Genomic DNA, 22875 nt, shown 5'->3' on the forward strand with positions numbered 1-22875 from the left:
TCTTCTTTAGCATGTCCATTAACATCATCCCCTCACACAAAAAAAAAATTCTTACTAACAAAACCACAATAGGGGCAAAATGCAGTAACCAATTTGTGTAGGAGGATACCGGAGCATCTAAAGGAGAACTTGCAAACTCCGCACAGACAAGATCAGAGGTCCCTCGTGCTGTGAGACAGCTGCTCTACCTACAGCACTATTGTTTTGCTCCCTGATTGAATAGCTGGACTGTGATCATACACAGAAGGTCATGAAGCTTTCTCAGAAACGACCAGGTAGTAGTGACACTTTCTTTATTTTCCTCAGTCTGCGGGACACTTTTTCATCAGGCACAAGTGTGGCTCAACTCCTCACTGTAGGCAAGGATTACCTTCTCACCACCAGACTTATAACTGCAGTCCAAAATCCACAAACAAGAGGTGACCAGAATGAGATCCATGCCCCACACCCCCTCACTAAGTGAATGGAGAAGCAGCAAAACAAATCTTGAGGGTAGAAAACTAATTTATGCTCCATTGAGCTACTGTCAAACCCCATGGGTGGAGAGGAGACAGGTGCAGAGGTTGTTGATTGGGCAGAGGGGGACACAGGAACCTTAGCAATTTTAGCAGTCGTTTGGAAGGGAGATGTTGAATTGCTTTGACAAAATCCTGAAAGCATCTTTGAATGCTGGCATCCTGACCAATAGTGCCAGGAGTCTGAGCTTTCACTACAGCACTCTAATATTGGGTGGCTTCTGATTGTGGTGCAGAAGAAGCCTAGACTGATTGTGTCATCTGATACTGCATGATGGTGGGGTCTGCAAGCTTGGAAATGGACCTGGCACCACTTCTATGCTGGAAAGCCCAAGCTCCAGGGTCTGTAAAAACCCTGCATAAGGCTAGAGCCACACAACCCAATTTTCTGTAAAGCTGTGTGCATTCGGGCAACCTTGCCAATGCACTGAACATTTCATTGTGTACACCTTTTAGTGTTCTTCTCAGCTGCTCCATTAGAGTTCCCATCTGAATCCTGTGCAGCAGAAACGTACAACCTTGCCCTGTGAGGAAATGGCACTTTCGCTAGCTCTCACCTGCTCCCTAGGCTGCTTGCAGATGCTGTCTCAAAGCTGTCCACTGCAGAACGTGTAGTGTCAGCATCTGAGCTGGTGAAGCCATCGTCAGATTGGGTGATGGTATGTCTTCTTCATCACTCTCTTTCAACTGAACCACATCTGTGGAATGATTTCTTCTACTCGTTTCAGCCACAACATGCCTCTGCTGTAGGAGATGCAAGCCAGCTAACTAACATACTAGATACCTTGAATTGAAGCTAGCCCATAAGAGGTTGGGCCTCCTTGATCATGTAATAAAGTTGACAGAAGTGCGGTTAACGTTAGATACTCACTGAGATCATGATAATGAATTTACAACACAACGTATTTGTGCGTTTTGCACTAGATCGCACATGGCTGGGTTAATCATACATCACCATCTAGTCCGTATTTTCCAGTGTGGTCCAATTTGTCCATCTAAGTTCCTAAAATGGAACATTAAAGGAAAGAAGTGTTGGATGGTTAATATATCATGCATGCTTAGATATGTTGTTCTGTGACTGTACCCACAAGATCTTTCTTTGGCTCTGGTTTGTCTCAATATTCTGCCTTTTATCATGGGCATTAGGGTCATTGACCCCTGTATCTTTGTTTATAATCACGCAAGCATATGGTGAGCAATGGGGATAATCTTAGTTCTGACCAGACATAGAAACAAATGGCTTTGTCAGTCTTGTATTCATTGGAGCTTTATTTTCTTCAGTAAGGCTCAAACAAAAAGAAGCCATAGCTTAACTTGAAAAAAAACACAGCAGGAGAATAAAATACGTGTCCATAATCCCTTTGTAATAAAACAGTATAATTTTTAGATTTTAATATCGGTGACAGAGTTCCAATTTTAAAAAAAAGAACAATTTGAAAAAGGACTAGTGTAGAAAAGGTTACTTTACTAAATTACTCATAGATCTTAACTATTAAAATGGATGATGTATATACTTGCCCTTCTGTCATACCTTATCAGATTTTATTGGTTCAAATTGTTGTTCAAAAATCGGCTGGAAGAAAACGGCTTCTGTATGGCCTCTTTGGCATGATGTAAGGAATAGCTGCCAAGTAACATTATGAATAGAAATACTGTGCAGTAAACAATATGGTCATTCATTATGTCATTGAAAATGGACCACAAAATACTAGAACATGGCAGGGAATGAGTGCCACAAGCAAATATAAATGCTTTCCTATCCAAAGCACTAAAACAAAATTGAGGCATGGCTCAATGAAACACAATCCCTTTAATATCTATTGGTGAAGATTAACAAAGACTGGAATACCACAGCTCAGCTAGAATTCAGCACTACGGACAGCTACATCTCAACTGATGTCAAAAAATGTATTCTTTGTTTTAAAGGCAAAAAAGAGTCTGGAGAAAACAAGACCACTAACAACGCTGTGGAGGTAAGACACTCCTGCTTTGGAATAGGTCTGTGCTTTTGGTTCGTAGTTGCCTACAATTTAATATAAAATACACAGATCTGGCATGGCCCTTTAGCTCCTTCTAGGACACATGACCAGATTTAGTTCTCTGTACACGTTTAAGTCCTTAGATCATTAAAGCAAGGCATGTCAAGGCAAACAAAGAATCTGCATCAGTATTAACATCAATTGTTGGTTTACATATTTCTACTGATATTACTGAGCAGTATTTGCTTAAAATCAATTGGGAAAGATGATCTAATGAAAACAAAACTGACCTCATTCTCTAAGAGTCTGTTGTCCCTCCCATTGCCTTCCAGCTCAGATCCTCTATAGTAATCTATATCACTTTCAAATTGTTTCTCTACTAAATGACTACCTGTTCCATCTTCTTTCTGTCACCTCCAGAAATTGCTGAAATTCCTTCTTCTGTCTCCAGTTTTTTGCTCTTTCCAATATTTTGCTTTCCATTGTCTTAGAATGTCTCCCTTTCAAGCACTCTGCTACTTCCTTGCAAGCCACCATTTCTCCCATTTGTTTATTTCCTCTCCAACATAATTTCCTCAACTGTCTTATTCCTAATTGTTTTCTCTTCTCTATAATCCTATCTGCTCTGTGGCTTTCTTCTTTGTTCTAATGATTTTTACCTTTCTGAACTTCCAACCCTTCCAGAATGATTATTTTCTTCTGCATTTCATCTTTCCCAGTTTAGAAACATGGAGTCATAAAGTATGGGAACAATCCATTCTCTCCACTGAGTCCATGCCAACACCATGCATCCATTTAGACTACTCCTACACTAATTACATTTTCTCCCTACATAATCGCCCTACGTTAGTTATTTTATATTTACAGAGTCTCTTAGCATAGCAAATCTTAATCTCCTTTAGTTTGTATATCTGCGAGACAGCATTTTCCTGGCTCTACTCTATCATATGTTATCTCCTATCCAGTGTTTTACGAGTTTTCTCAGGTATCCATCTCCTGTGCATCTCTGTGTCCTTTCATCCGCAAAAATTGCTATTTTATAGCTTGTTTTTATTTTCCTTCTGATGTATAATGAGCTTTCTTTCTCTTCTGTCCTCCCTGCTCCTTTTGATATGGCTTGTATCCTCTGTCTATTTTTCTTTTGTCCATTACCCTGTGAATAACTCTCATGTTGATTTAATTCTTGTTAACATCTGTGATTTGTTCTTCATTTTCACTTTAGTTTGTTTCTCTCATTGCAACAGTGTGAGAGTCTGTTTTTCTTCTCTCAGGGTGTTCTGACTCCCTTCTGTTTTCATCATTCCCCATCAGTTTGGTTGCTTCCCCCCAGTGCTGCTAAACTTCCTTCTCTCTTTAGTTATCAGTTTCTCATTAAGCCTGTTGCTCTCCTTAAGAATGTGCAGACATTCTCTCTTGTTTTTCTTCACTTCACCTCCATTTCTATGCCCATTCTATTTTCTTCCCTGAGTTTTCATTTTGAGCATGTTTCTGTCTTCACGATGTTTGCCATCTCTTCAATAATATCCTCCAATATTGCTAAATGTAGCAGAACAGATTGGCAATTGATTACATGGCACTGGGGATACTTGCCTTTATGACCATGGCATTGAATATAAAAGTATGGAGGTCATGACAGAACTATATAAAACACTAGTTGGATCACAGTTTCTGTGTGCAGTGCAGGTCACCATATTACAGGAAGGGTATGTCAGCACTGTAGAATGGGTAGAGGAAGTTTACAAACATATTGCAGGGATTGGAAAATTCGACTTATGAGGTTGGGGTTGCTTTTTTTTTGGAATGAAGGGAGCTGTGGGGAGAGTTAATTGAAATGGATAAAATTATGAAAGGCCTATTCAGGGTGAATAGGAAAGACCTGGTTCCCAGGGCAAAGAGGTCAATAGTTAGAAAACATAGATTTAAATTAATTCATAGAGGGATTAGTGGAAACTTGAGGGGAAAAATTCATCTGAGGGGTTGTAGGATCCTAGAACTGGCTGTCTGGAGGCAGAAATTCTCAACACATTTAACAAGTAGGAGAACATAGTGAACTGTAGTTTTCAGGGCTATGGTCAAATACATGAGGTACAAGAATAGCCTAAACATGATTTTTGACTGCTGTGGACGTGATGGGTTGAATGGCCTTTTTCTGTGCTATTTGTTTCCATGATTCCATGATTAATTCCTTCTCAAATAGATTTCTTTTCCCACATTATTATTTCAAATTAAGCAAGGAAAAAGCCCATATTTTTAAATAAGTGATTAAAATGAAATTAGAAATAGAATGAGCAATGTGAAATAAGTTATTCATTAAAAGGTTGAACAATGTTTGGACTAATCAGCCAACCAGAACAGTGGAGAGAAAAAGCAACAACTGTGTGTGTGTGTGTGTGTGTGTGTGTGTGTGTGTGTGTGTGTGTGTGTGTGTGTGTGTGTGTGTGTGTGTGTGTGTGTCTTAGTGTTTCAGGTTCTCTCTTTTCATTTCTTTCTCTCTGTCTCAATACTACTCACCATCTTATTTTATTCCTCTCGCCTTTGCTGCTAGGGAATGATTTTCTTTCTCATCTCATCAATAATTTTCAAGTATCTCTCGCCTTTCTTTCTTCTGCAACATACTCTTACATTTTACACCTATTTTGAAATCTTTCTCTATCTCCCATTGCTATTCCTATTTCCTTCAAAAATGTTCACTATTCTGTCCAACGTTTTCTCTCCATTACAACTCATGCCTCTATCTTTACAGCATGTCAGCTTCTTAATATGCACTTACAATTAAATACTTTATATTCATGTTATTTCTGTACCTGTAACTCAACATTGTCCCACCATCAGATTGTCTTCCAGTTATCTCTCAGGTTGTATCCTTTTCCACAAGGCTTTTTTCTGCTTTCACAATTTGATTGCATCATTTCCATCACTTGGTCACACATCCATAAAGCTTCTTTCATTATTAATAATTTTCTGCTTGCTTATTTTGCTTTGTTCTAATGTTTCTCCATCTTGCTTTGTCCACTTTCTCCTTATTAATTTTCGACAGTTGTTTGTAACTATCCGAATGCTCTGTTTCTTAGTCATTTTAATTAAGAAAATTGAAGTCATTGTTTTCAGTCCCCAATTCCTTGCCAGCTTCTGATTCCATTCTCCCTGGAAACAGTCCAAAACTAAACCAGGTTGCCTGCGCCTTCAGTGTCCTTCCAAATTTGCACATTAAAAGCAGGTTCACAAATTCCCCACCCACTTTACATTCCCAAACTGTGCTCAGGTATCAGCTCATCCAAACCTTTATTACTCTGGACAGATTATTTAAACACACTCCAGCCAGGCCTTCACCTTCCATCCTCAGTTATCAAAGCACCAGAAGCACTGCTGCTTGTGAACTAATTCACAGTAAATTCCATTCAATGCATCATCAGCGTGCTAACTGGCTTACACTGCTGCCTCATTAAGGAATGCTTTGATTCTAAAATACTCTAATTTCAAATCTTTTCTCTCCCTCAGTCTGTAAATTTCCTCTGGCCCTACAACCCTCTGACACACCTGTGCTCCTCCAACACTGACCTCTTGTACACCCCTGAATTGAATTGCTCCATTGTCAGCGCTGTGCTTTCAGAGGCAAAGACAGTGGTGTTGAAATTCCCTCCTGAAATATCTCCGCCTCTCTAACTTCTTTCTGTTCTCTAAGATATTCTTTCAGACCCATATTTTTGACCAATCTCTTGTCTAATTTAGGTTGATATCACTCCAATGAAGTGTCTGAGATGTCACGTTACGGGCATTGTGCAAGTACAACCGTTGTTACTATCACTCTCGACTTTGCTGGGTGCTCTCTCCAGTGCTCTCACTTTGTCCCCTGCTTCTCAGACATAGAATCATTTATCTCACTGCCAACTTCTAGAATCACAGAATCTCTTTCCTTTTCCTTGTCTCTTTTCTAATACCCCAACACTTACCTGCCTCACCCAACGAGTCACCCAATTTGTCTGCCCTCCTTTCTCTCCTCCCCAACACCTGTCGCTTTTCTATTAGTGTTCTTACCGTTTTTATCCTGAATAAAGGAAAATTGTGCAGGATTGTAAAATGTTTAGGTTTTGGAAGCAGTGCATTTTGTATATACTTACAACATTTTAAGAATAGTCTGATGAGCAGAGAGATGGGAGAAATTAAAAAAGAAAATAAAACAGAAAAGATATTTATTCAAAGCTGCAATGTCCTGCTGAATTTTATGCTGAGTCATTATGTAGCATTTCTTCAAGCAGTATCTAATAATCTTCATAGAATGTGTTTGGGGAAAATGTAGGTCACATGTATGTCCATGAGTAGCTGCACATGAGCTTGTCATAACACTCAGAATAATGACTTCCCATCTTTCCTTGCTTTTGATTGAATCAAAATTTCCTTCTTTATGCAGCATTGATCCAGTTCATTTTAGATACGACAATAGTAAAACTTGTAGATCTCTACACCGTTAAAACAAGTGAATGTAAGAATTAGGAGCAGAGGAATGAAAAAGCCCTTCCAGTGGGCTCCATCATTCTTTAAGGTCATGGTTCATCTCCCATCTCATCTACATTTTCCTGTAGTATCCCCATATTCTTCTCAAGTCCAAAATTAGATCTCAATCTTGGTTATATTCAACAATTAAGTATTGACAGGTCTTTGTTAGTTGATAGTAATTTGATAAATTACACAACCATGTTCATGGGACTTCATTATTTACTCCAAGTGGTAAAAGATCTACTGAGAAAAACTTAGATGGTATTTATCCATGTTGTAAATTATCCAAAAAGGAAAAGTATAAATGAGTTAGTAAATGATAACATTGGTGTCCAGCAGAGAAAAGGATTACAGCAATGTAAACTGCAAGGTTATTATAGCACCCACTGTGATGAGGATTTGCCCAGTGTTATATTCACAGACCAGCCACTCCCAGCATTTCCAAAAACAGCCTGCTTGAAAGCGTTTTGCAAACTCCCAGAAACAAGTGCTCAGAATAACATCATGTGTACCAGATCAACATTATAGAGGGACAAGATGAGTGCAAATAATCAGGCCATAAAAGATTTATTTCTCCAGGAACTATCAGTAGGCTACCTGTAGTAGGGCGACAGCATGTGTTTTTTTATCAAAGAAAGTTCCAGAAGAGCTACTGAGACCCCAGCAATCAACATCCCAGGAAGATCTGGGTTCACAGAACCTATCCCTGTACAAATGTACTGATGTTGTCTATTAGTGAAAATGATATATTCCTCTGAACTTGCACCCAAGCCTGGGGACCCGAAGACTCTCCTGCCTCACATTCCATAGTGCATTCCTCCATGCACTTGGCTGAGGCCTTGCAACAACTGCTTTAATCAAGCACCAGACTGCCTGAAGTATGGAGAAGTTAGGAGGTCAGGACAATCCATTGTCAGGAGATTACTTATTGGAATTGGAGGAAGGCAGGGATTAGAGGATGGTATGTGAGGGAGAGAATGCTGGGATTGCCATGGGATCAGGATGGGATCTGAAGGAGAGAGGAATAGATTGAAGGGAGAGAATGATGGGGTTGCAGGATATGGGGAGAATAGGAGATTGGGGATGGTGTGGGGATGGAAGAAAGGAGATCCGAGAGGTGACTGGAGATTGGAATGGGGGAGAGGACTTTGGGCAGGAAGGACAGAGAATTTTCTCACCTTGACTGACCAGACCCATCCAACCATGTACCTGGCCTGCACTCAATGTGCTTGGATCGTGAGATATCACATTTATAGTAATAGTATGCATTTTTCTTTTATATTTCTGATGTATTTCTACAACTGTTAAATGTTCTGCTTCACTACAAGCAACCTATGCATTAAGCCTATTTAGCCTACTTTGTTCTTCTTTAACCACAGTGTCCACAGATTTAGTTTAGAAAGTGTTCTCCCTTATATCACCACTAAATCTCCTTCTCTATTTGAGATGTTGCCCTTTCTCTGCACATGAGGAGAGATAGAGTTGGCAGTATTTCTATGATTCTGTTTTCATAGTATATCGTGATGTACTGAGTGTATTGATCACTGCTCATTGTTAGAATCTCCTGATATTCTTTTTCAATTTACCAATATTAGCATTGCATCTCTTTGTCACAGTCACTGCCAAACTTAATATATTTCCTCAGATTTCCCTTTTTTACACCAATGGTTTTCCAGAAAACCAAGTGAGCCTCACCAATGCTTTATTCATCACATAGAGGATTGTTGTGAATGGTGATAACATTATTTTGCTGCAGCAAAGAAGACAGATGCATTGTATTATCTGTAATGTGATGATAAGGCTAATTCTGTGATCCTGCACCCTCAGTTATGAAAAAGTACTTAAAATGAGTGCCAATCATGGCAGATTTACCACGCAGAACACCTATCCTTTAACCCATTCCTCATTGGAACCGTAATGCAACAGAAATATTTCAAGTTTAAATACTTTTTGAGTTATGCTATGTGATTGTAAAACAATAAATGACTATCCAGCTGTGAAATTGGAGCAGCAGAGAGAGTTACAGTCAGGAGGGTTTTCCCAATGTTTGTGCAAACATCAGAGGAAATGTGTGGAAGACTACAAGGATATAACTGGTTAATTACACAATGTTCAGGGTTTTCTCCTGAAGATATGGTGGGAGATTGGGAGAACCCACCATTCCAGTCTTGCCCACACTGTCTACAGGGTTTTGTTTTTACTATTGTTAAATAAAAGTAATGAACCAATTCTGACTGTGGCATCACAATCTACTTGCATGTAACAGAGAGCAAAAATCACAATGGCAGACCATTAAACTTAGTTTTGTCTGTGACCATTTCATTTCCATAATTCCATGAGCCCTTGCCCTTTTTTACTGGAAGTGAGAATGGAAACGGCTGTCCTGCATGGTTCTGTATGATGGGACAAGCATCTGTGTTTCTCCTTAACCAATCCAGTTGAAGGGTTGTTAATTGAACAAAATAGAGTTTGAAACAAGTGCAAGTTAATCTATTAATTCAATGTCATATCAGGCATAGAAAGGAAATAGAAAGAATGGAAAAGGAGGGAAAGAAAAAAAGTCAGAAAGTATTCTGTATTTTTATAATCCCTAATAATAATTAAAAATATTGCAGACTTGTATTAGTTCATTTTCAGTGTCAATAGCATTGACAAGCAGTAATTAACATTTACTATGTCGTTAAGAATATACTTCCATTGAAATTATATGATTTAACTTTCTGTGCCAAGTTGACTTCACATCTGCTTTGTAAGTGCAGCAAGTTCATGCTGCTCCCTGCATTTGAATGAGCAGTGAAGTGATGAATCTCCAACAGAAAATTGTCAACTTATGGGTCTAATTGTGTGTCTGCCCTTGACTGAAGGTGCTATTACATTGCACTGAGCTCTATTAGCCTTGCCATTACTCTGACAGCAATTTTTGAATCAATTTTACAGCAGGACAAAATTGTGACTAGTTCTGCCATCTGGACAAAAATACAAATGGGACTTCATATGTCTGTGATTCAAAGTGACCTGTGACGATAACTAATGATATTGATACTGATTATGTTGAGCAGTTCTAAAGAACTGTTTAAATGTAATAAATCCTGGTGTTCATCAGGAAATGAAAACAGACCAAAGCTGAAGCTGGCCGCCATTCATTGAGCCCAGTGTAGACAACTGTAAGTACAGAACACAGCCTCTCTGATGCTGATTTGCACTCAGCATTTGCAGCTTCAACATGGCTGCTTCTTCTCTACCCTTTTATTTCCCTGGATTAGGCAGGGAATGTCCTACATTAAATTATGCAGCAGAGAGAAACTGGAGGGAATTGTATCTTTGCAACTAGCTTCAGAAAGTTTTCATGACGTTAGGAAAAGTGGCACACAAGCTTTGGATAGGTCATTTCCAGGATAATCTCCTCTGTGCACTGATTCTGTACACATACCAAGGTATGAAAGAAAGAGGAGGGAGATTTTCAGTGGCTACACTGGGCTGGGACAGGGCTGTTGCCCTGTAGTTTTTAGGTAATCTCTTTCTACCCTATTCCACTCAACACCATCCTAAATAGGAACCAACCCTTCGTGAGGATATTGCTTATTGACCTTTTAATATACAAATCAGGGTTCCTACATACAAACAAAATTCTTGCTCTGTCCAGGTTTCTGGGTTGAAGAAGTTCAAATACATCAGTGATAAACTATTTTGATGGTCCAAAGGAAGCAGGAATATTCATCACAATAACGATGTGGATGCCTACCTCCCTGGACACACCCAAAGAAGTGCCTGCTGCCTCCACAGATGGGCCTGGCTGCAGGCTGGTTTGGCCCACAATCTGTCCCATAGTGTGCAATCATGTTTATTCTTCATTATTTATTCATGGGTTATTAGACCACACTAAGTGAGAAGGCAGTGAAGACTCAACCCTATTGGTACATCCGGCGGTACCTAACAGCCACATCAGGGTAAGAAAGGTAGATTTCCTTTCCTAAAGGATATTAGTGCATGCCAGTTTGGTAGTTTCATGGTTATCAGCCTGCTTCAGGGCAGCAGACTGCTAGTGGCATTGTCATAAGGCCCAGGTTCAGAATGGGCTGAGCTGGCTGCTGAATCTAAAGTGCAGATGGGCTCTAAATGGCACTTCAAGAAAATCTCAGGTGACTCACAACAGGAGTTGCCTAGTTGAATTGTCTGAGTGATACGAGGTGGACCTGAACTGGTTGCATCAGACCTCACTCATAGAAAAATAGATTTTCAACTACATTACACTGTAAAAAACATCTGTTGAGTTTCCAGACAATACTCTGGTTGCTCTTGGTGACAGGACCTCTTTCTTGTACTGTGGACAATAGGAAGTCTCATTTGGTGACAGAAGAACACTGTTTCAGATTTACAAAGTCAGGAATCACTTCTGAAACAATTGCTAAGTACATTGTAATGAAAATCCCTTGAAATAATTAATAGCCTTTCTCTCCACTGCACTAGCTAAGCACAAATGTAATGCGTGAAATGATTAACATTCGAAGTAACAATATGTTGACTATTTCTAACCTAGGTGTCAATTCAAAACAGGCTTCAAGCCTACCAGCACAATTCAGTGGGGAACCAGGAATGTGCAGTCCAGCAAAGTACCCTCCTTAACATCAAGCAAGAAAACTCAACAGCATCAGGAGCTGTGGATCATCTCCCTGAAACGTTACTCCAGTGCCAACAGATTGTGAATGTCATCGTGCTCCCTGTGAAACCTGACAAGCTGGACAGCCCTCAGAATGAGACCCCCACTCATCAAATGGGAACAGATGCCAACTCCACCTGCTCAACGCCTCAAAAATTAATTGAAGACAGGCTTCAAGGAACACCTGTGAAAGCCGGTCACCAGCCGCCTCTGCCACCTCCACCGCCACCCTACAACCACCCTCACCAGTATTGTCCTCCCAATCCTTTTGTACACAGACGTAGATATTCCAGTGGATCACGCAGCTTAGTGTAACTTTACATTGCACAATTTAAAAGCCAGATTAAGCATGTTTTTGATGCACAGGTCCATTTCTAACTAAATTCACCTTTAATCTATCCTTTCCCTATCATTTAAATGACAATTTTGTCTTTCTTTGGTACATTGACTTAAATCTCCAGTGAGCAATCATGGTGAATATTTTGTAATTAATTTTTTATTTTTCCGGTGTTCTCTGACCAAAGTTATCTCTCCCCTAGCCTCTAATCCTCTTTACCCTAAATTCAGTGTCAATCAAGAATGTGGGGTAGTCATTACTTATGGCTGATTCCATGAATAATGTCAATAGTTGGTTTACTTGCGGGCTGCCCCCAGAACACTCTACGCAAAAGATGCATTTCACTGTGTGTTTCGATGTACATGTGACTAATAAAGATATCTTATCTCTTATCCATCGGAAGATACAGTTGAATAGTCTATGAAGTGTTCACTCACTTCTCTCCCTCTATTCACCAAGTGACTTGCTGAAATCTGAGTCAGTCAGATCTGGACAATTAACTGCCCTTTCATGAGTATCCAATACTTTGGGTTTGTTACTTTTCAGTATCATTTCACGTTTCTTCAAATCTTTAATCTTCTGTTTGGTAATGATGAATTACTGACCTTGGTTATCTTAAACTTGTTTCATTACCAGTCTATCCATGACATATGCTGCTAGAAAATTTTTGGGGATTAGCTCCTAGAATTCATCAGTCAACCCTCAGCAGAGAACTGACATACCTGACAAATCAACAATAGGGTTATTCTGGCTTGAAGACAGAAATACACAAAATGACTTTACAATTACTGACAACTAATTTTCTAGTGATTTGGTGAATATTTGATTGATGAAAATTGTGTATCTTTGGACATCAAGGGCACAGCTTTAATAACTTAATTTCTAAATTATAAAACTCACCAAATTTTAAGGCAGTTTGATAGAAGCATTTCAACTTTATTGTAGATAATTCAGATTCATGGATTGCATTGACCATTATTATCATTGCTGTTAATAAGCTTTTGGTAGATTAAAGAAAGCAGAGTAGGTTTTTATATTGAGTTTTCATGCACAAATGTTTTTAAATGTATCTAAATTTATAGATCACTTTAGTTTAGAATAGGTCTTCAGAAATTTTATATTTTCTTTTGTCATAAAATATAATTTTGATTAGAATTAGAATACTTCACTCATCATGGCAGCAATATATTTAAAGCAACAGAAGAGCAACACCAGATGGTAAATGACTTTGTTTCAAAGAGCAGTGGGAGAAAGAAGAAAGTGAGAACAGATATTCTGCAGAGGAGACCAGAAATTTTATAATGTATATAGTTTTCATTGAGATATCAAGGTACATTGAGAAAAGTAACCGTCAATCAGAGGGGCATAATGCTCCTTAGAGATGTACTTAACAGTATTTGTTATTGCTCCCAGTTTTCTTCTGGAGGATGTTTCTTAAACTAGCTCTGCTTAGATTTGACTTAACAAATTATTCTGTAGGATTGTTAAAAAAGAACACTAGGGTAAAAATCATCCGTGGTCTCTGTTAAGTGAATTGTCATCTTGTTAGTTTTTACATAAGTCTGATAATTGGTCCAATAATGCACACTTTTCATTAAATCACAATTCTCTCAGTAAATGGCACCTAAAGAATTTCAATATGTGATATATTTCAGTTCATTGTTCATTGTGTGATAGGATAGATTGTGTGCTTGTCAATCACCTTTAGGGAATATGACTTACATTAAAGCTATTGTTTATTAATATATGTAATATTTATTATAACAGAAAGAAAAGATATTTTACATTTTTGCTGTGGCATATTATTGTATTATTTACAACATTTCACAGTGTACATTCACAGGATTTCTTGTAGCAAGTTTAAAAGGCAATGCTTGAATTTTGTGGTACAATAGTTAAATTTTTCATTGTACTTTGGATTTGAAGACAATCCCTTCCATACATTAATTGTTTCCACTCATAAGGTGCTGGCATGGCAAATATCTGATTGATAATGCAGCCAAAGGGTTTAAGTATGATGAAATATTCTGTGGAATGTTATGGTTTCAACAGGGTTGCTACCACTGATGTGGCAATAATTAGTAAACCAGTCAGAAAGTGTTAGCCACCAAAATGTATTGCAACTTCTTTAAAGAGCAGTAGCAGGGAATTTTAGTTGGCAGCCAGCTGTTTAACTAGACTCCAGGTGGCAGTTCCCAGTGCAGGCTTCAGCTCATTTACCAGGGTGGTGTCTCCTTCCAAGCCAAAGTTTCAACCCCATCTTGGCCATTATGGAGATTCTTTATGCCCGAATGCTAAAAATTGCTCCCTTTAATTTAGAGTATGCAACACAGTGGCTTTGTAAGGTTCTTTTCATGTTAAAATTCTAGCTCCTACCCAATACCCATTTAGATTTATTTTGGTGAATTATTTGTATTTTGTTGAATTATTTGTATTATGTTGGGCTTTACCATTTTAAATCTAGACTTCCAAATAGATGCAGAACCATTGAGCACCTTTTCTCAACTTTTCACCACAATAAAAGACCTGTCCCAGCAAGGCTCTGACCAACAATAAAAATATCAACAACTTCCATTTATATACCATGTTTAACAAAACAAAGCATCCTGACGAGCTTCATAGCAACGTTATCTGACAAAAATTGACTCTGAACCACATCAGAAGCTGTCAGGGCAGATGATGAAAAGCTTGGTCAAAGGTGTTTTAAGAATAACTTGAAGGAATAAATAGAGGTTTTGAGGTAAAGTAAGGGAAGTCTTAAACTTATAGCCATGGCAGCTGAAGGGAGAGCACCAAACTGTGGATCAATTAAATTTGAGAGCCCAGAAGGTTATGAGAAGGAGATTACAGATATAAAGAGGGGTGAGAGGGATAGAGGGATTTGAAAACATGAGTGAGCAATTTAACATTGAGGTATTGTTGAACGAGGCACCTAAATAAATCAGGTGGGTGATGGGTGATTTGGACTTGGTGTACGGAAGAAGGTGAGCAGCAGAACTTTGGATGGCCTAACATTTTGGAGTGTAGAATAAAGAAGGCCAGCTAGAAGTGCACTAAGGGAGGGTTTCAGATGAATGAAGGCAATGTTCAGTGATTTAATGGATATGGAAATAGATGGTCTTAGAAATGGCATAGATATATAGTCCAAAGATCATCACAGAGGCAAAAATGATACCAAGGTATCAGCAGAATGATTAATTTCAACAAATTGTCCGGACAGAAAAGGTGCCATTGACCAGGGAACAGAAGGTAAGGTAGATACAGAAAATAATTACTTTGGTCATCTCAATATTTATTTGCAGGAAGAGTTAAGGAAGGTTAAGTTGAATGCATTAAGGCACTCAAAAAATAGAAGCAGGTAGAACTAAAATATTTTCCGTTTTAAGTTGTTTTCATCACTTTGCAACATCAGGGATTATGAACACACTGCCTGTGCATTGGGGTCCGTAATGAAACTCTAGGGAATTGAGTTAATTCCAGCAATCAATAAAACTTCTGAGGTAGAATGTGTTCATATTAAATAAATAAGCCACTGAAATAAGTATAATTATACTTTTTCCACAATATTTTCAAATGTCTTCTTAATTTATGAAGCATAATCTTGCACCTGAAAGCACTTTTAATGGAACGTTTTTGAGTGCATTGTTTACGGAATTGTGTAAAGTGAAGATGTAAAATAGGATGATTGTATTCATGATAGAGAATTTACTGCTTTAGAAATTAGTAAATATTTTCAAAGTTGGTTTTGCCTTCCTTGGAGAAGAAATAGCACAGAAACATCACTTGGTTTCTGTAATGTTTGCAGTATCTTTATATTTTTAAAGAAAATGTGCATTTTAAAAAAAGAAAATAAATGTGTGTGAGATATGTTCTGTTTTGCAGCAGATGGAAGTGCTAGGGTACAGCATCAATAAAGAAGCCTGGAAGTGAAATCCAGCCAACACCCATTTGGTTACCAAAGGTTTCTCTCAGCATTAGTCACAAAAGACTACAGCATTCAACAACAGCTGAAAACATAAGTTGAGTTTATAGCTGAGCAGATGTTACAATGTGTAACAAGTCCAGACCCAAAAAGAGATGTGTAATGTATTTGGAATGGGAAATTAAAGGGCATCCAGGATTCAGTGCTGGGGAAGAGGTACATCATCTATATCAAACATTTGGAGGGAATGCATCACCCCTCACCCTCGCCCTCTTCCCTTCCAGAGGGTGCCTCATGTACCTTGACTGTTTTGTGCTGGGTAACATTTGTAATGTTTATTTAAATATATAAAATTACTGTTGGCAGGAATAAAATCCTATTCCCATCAGTGAAAGTAAATTCATTCATTCAATCCAGGTGGAAATTTGGCCCAAAGGTTATAAATCAGCTGTGTTGTGTGTAAATAAAATTGAAATTACTTTTCTGAAATTCGAACTGACCTTACTTGGTAGCTGGTTTTGTCTTGTTGCAACTTTGTCTTCATAATTGAGTAGGGTTGGAGGTGTAAAAATACCATCAGTTCTTGCATTGTGCTTCCTAATTTAGGCAGCACTTGTGTCTTAGTCATTTATTTCTGCTTAAAAAGCTGATCTGATTAAAAATACATTTTAGAAATAAATGCTGTTCATTGTAAAGATTTTTATTCTTTTGGAGGCCATAGCAATCTCTAAATTGCATGGTTTGTGGAACAAAGGTAAAAGCTGAACCTGCACCTTCTTGGTTTCCCACCTGTCATAAGAATTAGAAGCCCAGAGATGAAGAGCAGAAAGGAGCCCCACAGATGTTAAAGTACTCATTCCTGAAACTGCCTCCAGCACAAACAAATGAATATTTTTAATGTGGAGAATGGACAATATAGCAGGCCATAGCTACAAAAACTCTTCTTTCACCTCTGGGTCCTGGAATTTTAATCCATCTACACTGATAGAATGGAATTGTCTTCTCTGTAAAAACTCTTAAGGATCCAAAAAAAAAACTGGCTTACTACAGAATAAACTTAAAGGTTATCTATAAAATTTTAAAATGCTGTATTACTCATCACACAGCAAAGATTGCTTTAACAGTATTAGCCCAGGGGCTTCCATAACAAACCAGAGAGGAAACACAACTCCTCCTTTGCCTTGACGAAGGTCTCTACTGACAAAGACCAGCAAGTAAGAGAATATTCTGCTGTTATCAATCAATCGCTCCATCTTAGTAACTCTATTTCTGGCTTGTACAACTTTATAGCCTATCAGAGACCCACATGCCCAATACCACAAAAATGTTAGTTATGGTTCAACTTTTTACTGCTCATGACTGTAAGCCTAAACTAAGCCAAAGGTTCTAGGAGATACGAAATACTTCGTGCTGCTCATTGATAAGATTGATAGGAACTTTCCAAGACAGCACATATTACTTAAATAAGGCACTACGCCAGAGCTAACAAGCATTGCTCCATTACTTGACACATGCACAAATAAATCAGTCAATGCAAAGTGAGGAGTTTTTCTAATCACTTTGGGATTTTAATCATAAAGTATGCAGTTACACAAAATGCCTGTGGCATGAATAACTTGGCAGTGATGTTTGAAGAATATCTCCCAGGCACACAGTTCTTCCCTGCTCAGACACATCACAGTAACCATGGGGTCCAGAGATTTGAAATTATTTGAAATATTGTTAAATGATCAAACCACTGCTGCCCTATTGTGTACCTCCTATTGGTTGTGAAAGTTTTTCCCTTTATTGCTTTTATCCAACTTGTTAGACATTTGCTTTATGAAATATTTATGTTTCAATAAAATATATACTTAATAGAGACAATTAAATATCTGTTGTTTGATTATACACAGCGAACGTTATCACCCAGTGTTCTTGGACAGAACAGAGTAAAATAAAAGCACATGTGTACATCATGATTAATATACAGAAATGGAGAGAGAAGCCCAGCTGGAGTATTACCAGTCTTACAATGTTCAACAGGGTCTAAGAATTTGTACCTATTATTAGTGGAGTTCACCAAACATGGAAGCCTGAGAGAATGGCCATGGATCTGGCTGGGCAGTGGATATGACAGGTCCCAGCTCTACATGGATAATTCCTGAATGATTTTCTAAACTGCTTCCTTTGCCTGCCCTATCAGACCATCAACATTGGGAGATCTGGACAAGGCTCAGGAGGTTACTTGTTACACAGGGAGAACCTGCCTTCCAACCCTCATCTGTTATCCAACCTAAAGTTGGTACAAGTACAGCAGGTGCACCTCACTGACTTGAGTGAAACTAGGGTCCACAGGATCCCTGAAGATCCAGCACAGGGTTGCCGGTGCTTTTCCTAATCCTAAAGGATTACTTTTCAGTGACTGGGCCCAGCAAACTTTATAAAATCATACAAGTGGAGCTTATACAACTTATATCTGTGCTATCTTTCCTGGTAGCTTTGAAAACTTTACCTATGAGTGTTTATCCAATTCCCTTGGGAAAGTTACTAATGAACCTGATTTCACCACTCTTTCAGGCAATGCAGCTCAATGCATAACAAGTATACTTCCTCCTCTTCTCTCTGGTTGTTTTGCCAATTTTCTTAAACTTATGTCCTCTGGTTACCAAGTCTCGTTCACTAGAAACATTTCCTACTTATATTCTCTTATCAACATTCTTCACAGTTTATTACAGTGTAGCAAATCACCATTTAGCCTGATCCCATTACCTCTGGCCATTTGGATTTAGGGCACTTCTGATGCATGCCCAATCTACCAAAGACCCTCTATGTGAAGATCCTTCCGCTGAATTTTGCATAATCTGGCAGAGTCAGTGACTGAGGCCTCTGTCACATCTCAGTACTTACACTAGAACACAACTTCCACACACCTACCACAGCCCCCATTCTTCCCCAGTACATGGATTGCTAGAGTTTAGGTTTAGATTTACAGCAGCATGCAAAAGTTTGGGCAGCCCTGGTCAAAATTTCTGTTACTGTGAATAGCTAAGCGGGTAAAAGATGACCTGATTTCCAAAAGGCATAAAGTTAAAGATGACACATTTCTTTAATATTTTAAGCAAGATACTTTTTTATTTCCATCTTTTACAGTTTCAAAATAACAAAAAAGGAAAAGGGCTCAAAGCAAAAGTTTGGGCACCCTGCATGGTCAGTACTTAGTAACACCCCTTTGGCAAGTATCACAGCTTGTGAACGCTTTCTGTAGCCAGCTAAGAGTCTTTCAATTCTTGTTTGGGGGATTTTCACCAATCCTTCCTTGCAAAAGGCTTCTAGTTCTGTGAGATTCTTGGGCCGTCTTGCATGCACTGCTCTTTTGAGGTCAATCCACAGATTTTCGATGTTTAGGTCGGGGGACTGTGAGGGCCATAGCAAAGCCTTCAGCTTGTGCCTCTTGAGGTAGTCCATTGTGGATTTTGAGGTGTGTTTAGGATTGTTATCCTGTTATCCAAGCCCAAAGCATGATCGATCCACCCCCGTGCTTAACAGATGGAGAGGTGTTCTTTTCATGAAATTCTGCACCCCTTTTTCTCCAAACTTCCCTGCGTCCTTACCACAAAATTCAGCGTCAGAAGTTTGCAAAGGAACATCTAAACAAGCCTAATGCATTTTGGAAACAAGTTCTGAGGACTGATGAAGTTAAAATAGAACTTTTTGGCTTGTGTTGCAGCCAGTGGCACAGGGAACATTTCACTGGTAGAGGGAAGAATGAATTCAATTAAATACCAGCAAATTCTGGAAGCAAACCTCACACCGTCTGTAAAAAAGCCGAAGATGAAAAGAAGATCGCTTCTACAACAGGATAACGATCCTAAACACACCTCAAAATCCACAATGGACTACCTCAAGAGGCACAAGCTGAAGGTTTTGCCATGGCCTCACAGTCCCCTGACCTAAACATCATCGAAAATCTGTGGATAGACCTCAAGAGAGCAGTGCGTGCAAGACGGCCCAAGAATCTCACAGAACTAAAAGTCTTTTGCAAGGAAGAATGGACGAAAATCCCCCAAACAAGAATTGAAAGACTCTTAGCTGGCTACAGAAAGCATTTACAAGCTGTGATACTTGCCAAAGGGGGTGTTACTAAGTACTGACCATGCAGGGTGCCCAAACTTTTGCTTCGGGTCCTTTTCCTTTTTTGTTATTTTGAAACTGTAAAAGATGGAAATAAAAAAGTAATCTTGCTTAAAATATTAAAGAAATGTGTCATCTTTAACCTTATGCCTTTTGGAAATCAGGTCATCTTTTTACTCGCTTAGCTATTCACAGTAACAGAAATTTTGACCAGGGGTGCCCAAACTTTTGCATGCCACTGTATATTGTCTTCTACATGTTAGTAAACATATGATGTAATAGAACTCCCTTATGTGCCAAATATACCTCACACTTCTAAACTGGCAATGTCAGCTTCCCATACTATTTAAGCACTAGGAGCATATAGAGAGTTGTAGTTTCATGGATGTTCACTGTCCTGTCAGCTCCCAACATCAATCAGCAGCAGTAGAAGGCCCTAACACAATCTGGCAGGCCTGACTAAAGACTGCACTCTTGCAAACAACCTGATTCCACACCAAAGGAGGTTGTGAAAAGTTTAATCATAATTGTTAACATTTTTAAGTTTTCTTGTTCACTAGGAGGAGCTGCAGGGAATATCCTAGTCTCCTCTTGCTCTACACTACCCACCTTTTCACCATCTCCATCAAATGATGGACATTGCTGTTGCTGCTCCATTGCGCAGGCCTTTCAGTGAGCTCTCAGTGTGTTGTAACATCATACGCTAATGGATGCAATGGCATACAAGGAGAAGAATTTAACAAATTCAAATGTGGCTTGTAATTTCTTTATGTATTCATTTATAGGTCATGGGCATCATTGGCTGGGCCAGCATTTATTCCCTGCTCCTTATCACCACTTATGTCCTAGTTGTAAGTCCAATAACAGCCTTTATTCCTTTTTATTATTTGATACCCACAAATTTAAGAGCAGAAAGAGATAATTCAATGGATTGAATATAATCTGTTAGCCAGGGTTTATCTATCCTTTTAACATCAAGGTCCTTTCTTTATCCATACTTTCTAGCACCAATATGTAAGGACCATCAACTCCCTTTTAATTGCCTCACTGATTCTTCATTGTTGTGTGTAGGACCATGCTTTAGGACTGAAATCTAATGTAAAGAAGATAATTTACTACTATATTGGTTTCGGTTGAATTCCGCTGTGTTCAACTGGAAGGCTTTCCTTCCTTCTCTCATGCTTGCTGGTAATGCAGGGAAGATACAATGCGATTAAAGTAGGATTGGTGTAAAGAGACGGACTCTGTGGGCCGAAGGACCGGTGTCGTGCTGCTCTAGCATCATTTCCTACCATAGTTCGCGAAACGAAGTACTTCGCACAACAGCCCAAATCCAGCTCGTTACCACTGGAGGACCGGCGGGGAAACGCCAGCGTTCACCGCGCCCGGGATTGTGCCGGACAGGTGATTGACAGATGGGTAACCGTCTTGGGACACGTGGGTGACCGGTGATTGACAGATGGGTGGCCAGTGAGCGACACGTGGGTAACCGGTGATTGACACGTGGGTTACCGGTGATTGACAGGTGGGTGACCGGTGTGTTACTCAGCTCCATCGCTGGAGTCCACGCCCAACCGGTGGCGGGATCGGGATTCCCGACCTGGAGACCAGGCAAAAAAAAGTTCAGTTTTGTTTTACTGATTTTGCTTCGTTTATCGGTGGTTAAAGTTATCTAATAAAACTCTTACAAACCCTCACAGACTTTGACAGGCGGCGAGCCCCTCCCATGGCGACGGCTATCAAGACATTTCGGGGCGGCCTCCCCAGCTGAGGCCTCGACCACTTCACCCCACCAAGGTCAGTTGTTCCCAGGTTGGTGTGGGCGTGGGGAGAGCGGTGCAGGGAGTCCTGGCAGGGCTTTAATTGAGTAGGATTCAGTCAAAAGCAGCTTAAAAAACTGAAGCGTTCATATTTAAACTGAACAATACATTTGTTTAAATACATTTTTTTGTACGTCAGGTGTGAGACATGATCGCAGCGGAGGCTCTTAAACTCTGGGTTTGGTAGTTTGAGCAACACTGATACCGCTGTGGTCCATCTGCTAGGCTGAATGTTTCATGGATAGCTTATGTGCAGGAGATGTCCACCCTTTAGTTCAAAAGAGTGCACCCAGAAAAGAAATGGGTGACTACCAGATACAGGAACACAAGTGCCTGTTGTTTTCTAACCAGTTTTTGGTGCTGAATACTGATGGGGGAGAGATTGCCCTGGGAGTGGCAGCCAGAGCCAAGAATGCAGCACCATGGGTGACTCAACTGTACAGGGAGTGTAGAGAGCTGTATTTATAAACGATTCTGTAGTTATCATAGCATGCAGAGTTTCCGTAGGTATAGATATGATTTGAAGATGATATGTTCCTTCCCTAATGCAAGGGTCAAAGATATCATTGAGTGGCTCTGGAACATTTCAGAGGGGAAGGGTGAACAGTCAGACATCACAGTTCACTTCAGTACGAAGAGCATAAGTAAAAAGGGATTATGAACCACAGGCACATTTTAAGGAATTAGGAAAGAGATTGAACAGCAGGATCTTTAAAATGGTCATCTCCAAATTAGTTCCATTGCCACCACTAGTGAGTACAGAAATAGGAATATGGTAGAGATAAATGTGTAGCTTCAGAAAGAGTGGATCAGATCAGATATCTTTATTATTCACATGTACATTGAAACACACAGTGAAATGCATCTTTTGCGTAGAGTGTTCTGGGGGCAGCCCACAAGTGTCGCCATGCTTCCGGCGCCAACGTAGCATGCCCACAACTTCCTAACCTATACGTCTTTGGAATGTTGGAGGAAACCGGAGCACCCGGAGGAAACCCACGCAGACACAGGGAGAACATACAAACTCCTTACAGACAG

General features: G+C 39.4%; 2 protein-coding genes across 5 annotated transcripts in view; both read left to right on the forward strand.

Annotated features, from left to right (window-relative positions):
• LOC127578611 (IQ motif and SEC7 domain-containing protein 3-like) overlaps positions 1-17769 on the forward strand; it is a 288463-nt gene extending 270694 nt beyond the window's left edge. The window contains exons 13-14 of one of the 3 annotated variants that reach the window (XM_052030780.1): positions 2442-2488; positions 11526-17769. In XM_052030780.1, the coding sequence (XP_051886740.1) occupies positions 2442-2488; positions 11526-11960 (482 nt within the window). In that variant the 3' untranslated portion in view covers positions 11961-17769. The remainder of the gene's footprint in view (positions 1-2441; positions 2489-11525) is intronic. The other 2 variants (XM_052030781.1, XM_052030782.1) reach the window with 2 other exon arrangements.
• Positions 17770-21639: 3870 nt separating this feature from the next.
• Positions 21640-22875, forward strand: part of LOC127578464 (macrophage mannose receptor 1-like) — a 67177-nt gene continuing 65941 nt past the window's right edge. For both annotated transcript variants that reach the window (XM_052030524.1, XM_052030527.1), the window contains exon 1: positions 21640-21814. The gene's annotated coding sequence lies outside the window, so the exon portion shown is untranslated. The remainder of the gene's footprint in view (positions 21815-22875) is intronic.

This window comes from Pristis pectinata, chromosome 15, assembly GCF_009764475.1.
Source record: "Pristis pectinata isolate sPriPec2 chromosome 15, sPriPec2.1.pri, whole genome shotgun sequence".
NCBI classification, from domain to species: domain Eukaryota; kingdom Metazoa; phylum Chordata; class Chondrichthyes; order Rhinopristiformes; family Pristidae; genus Pristis; species Pristis pectinata.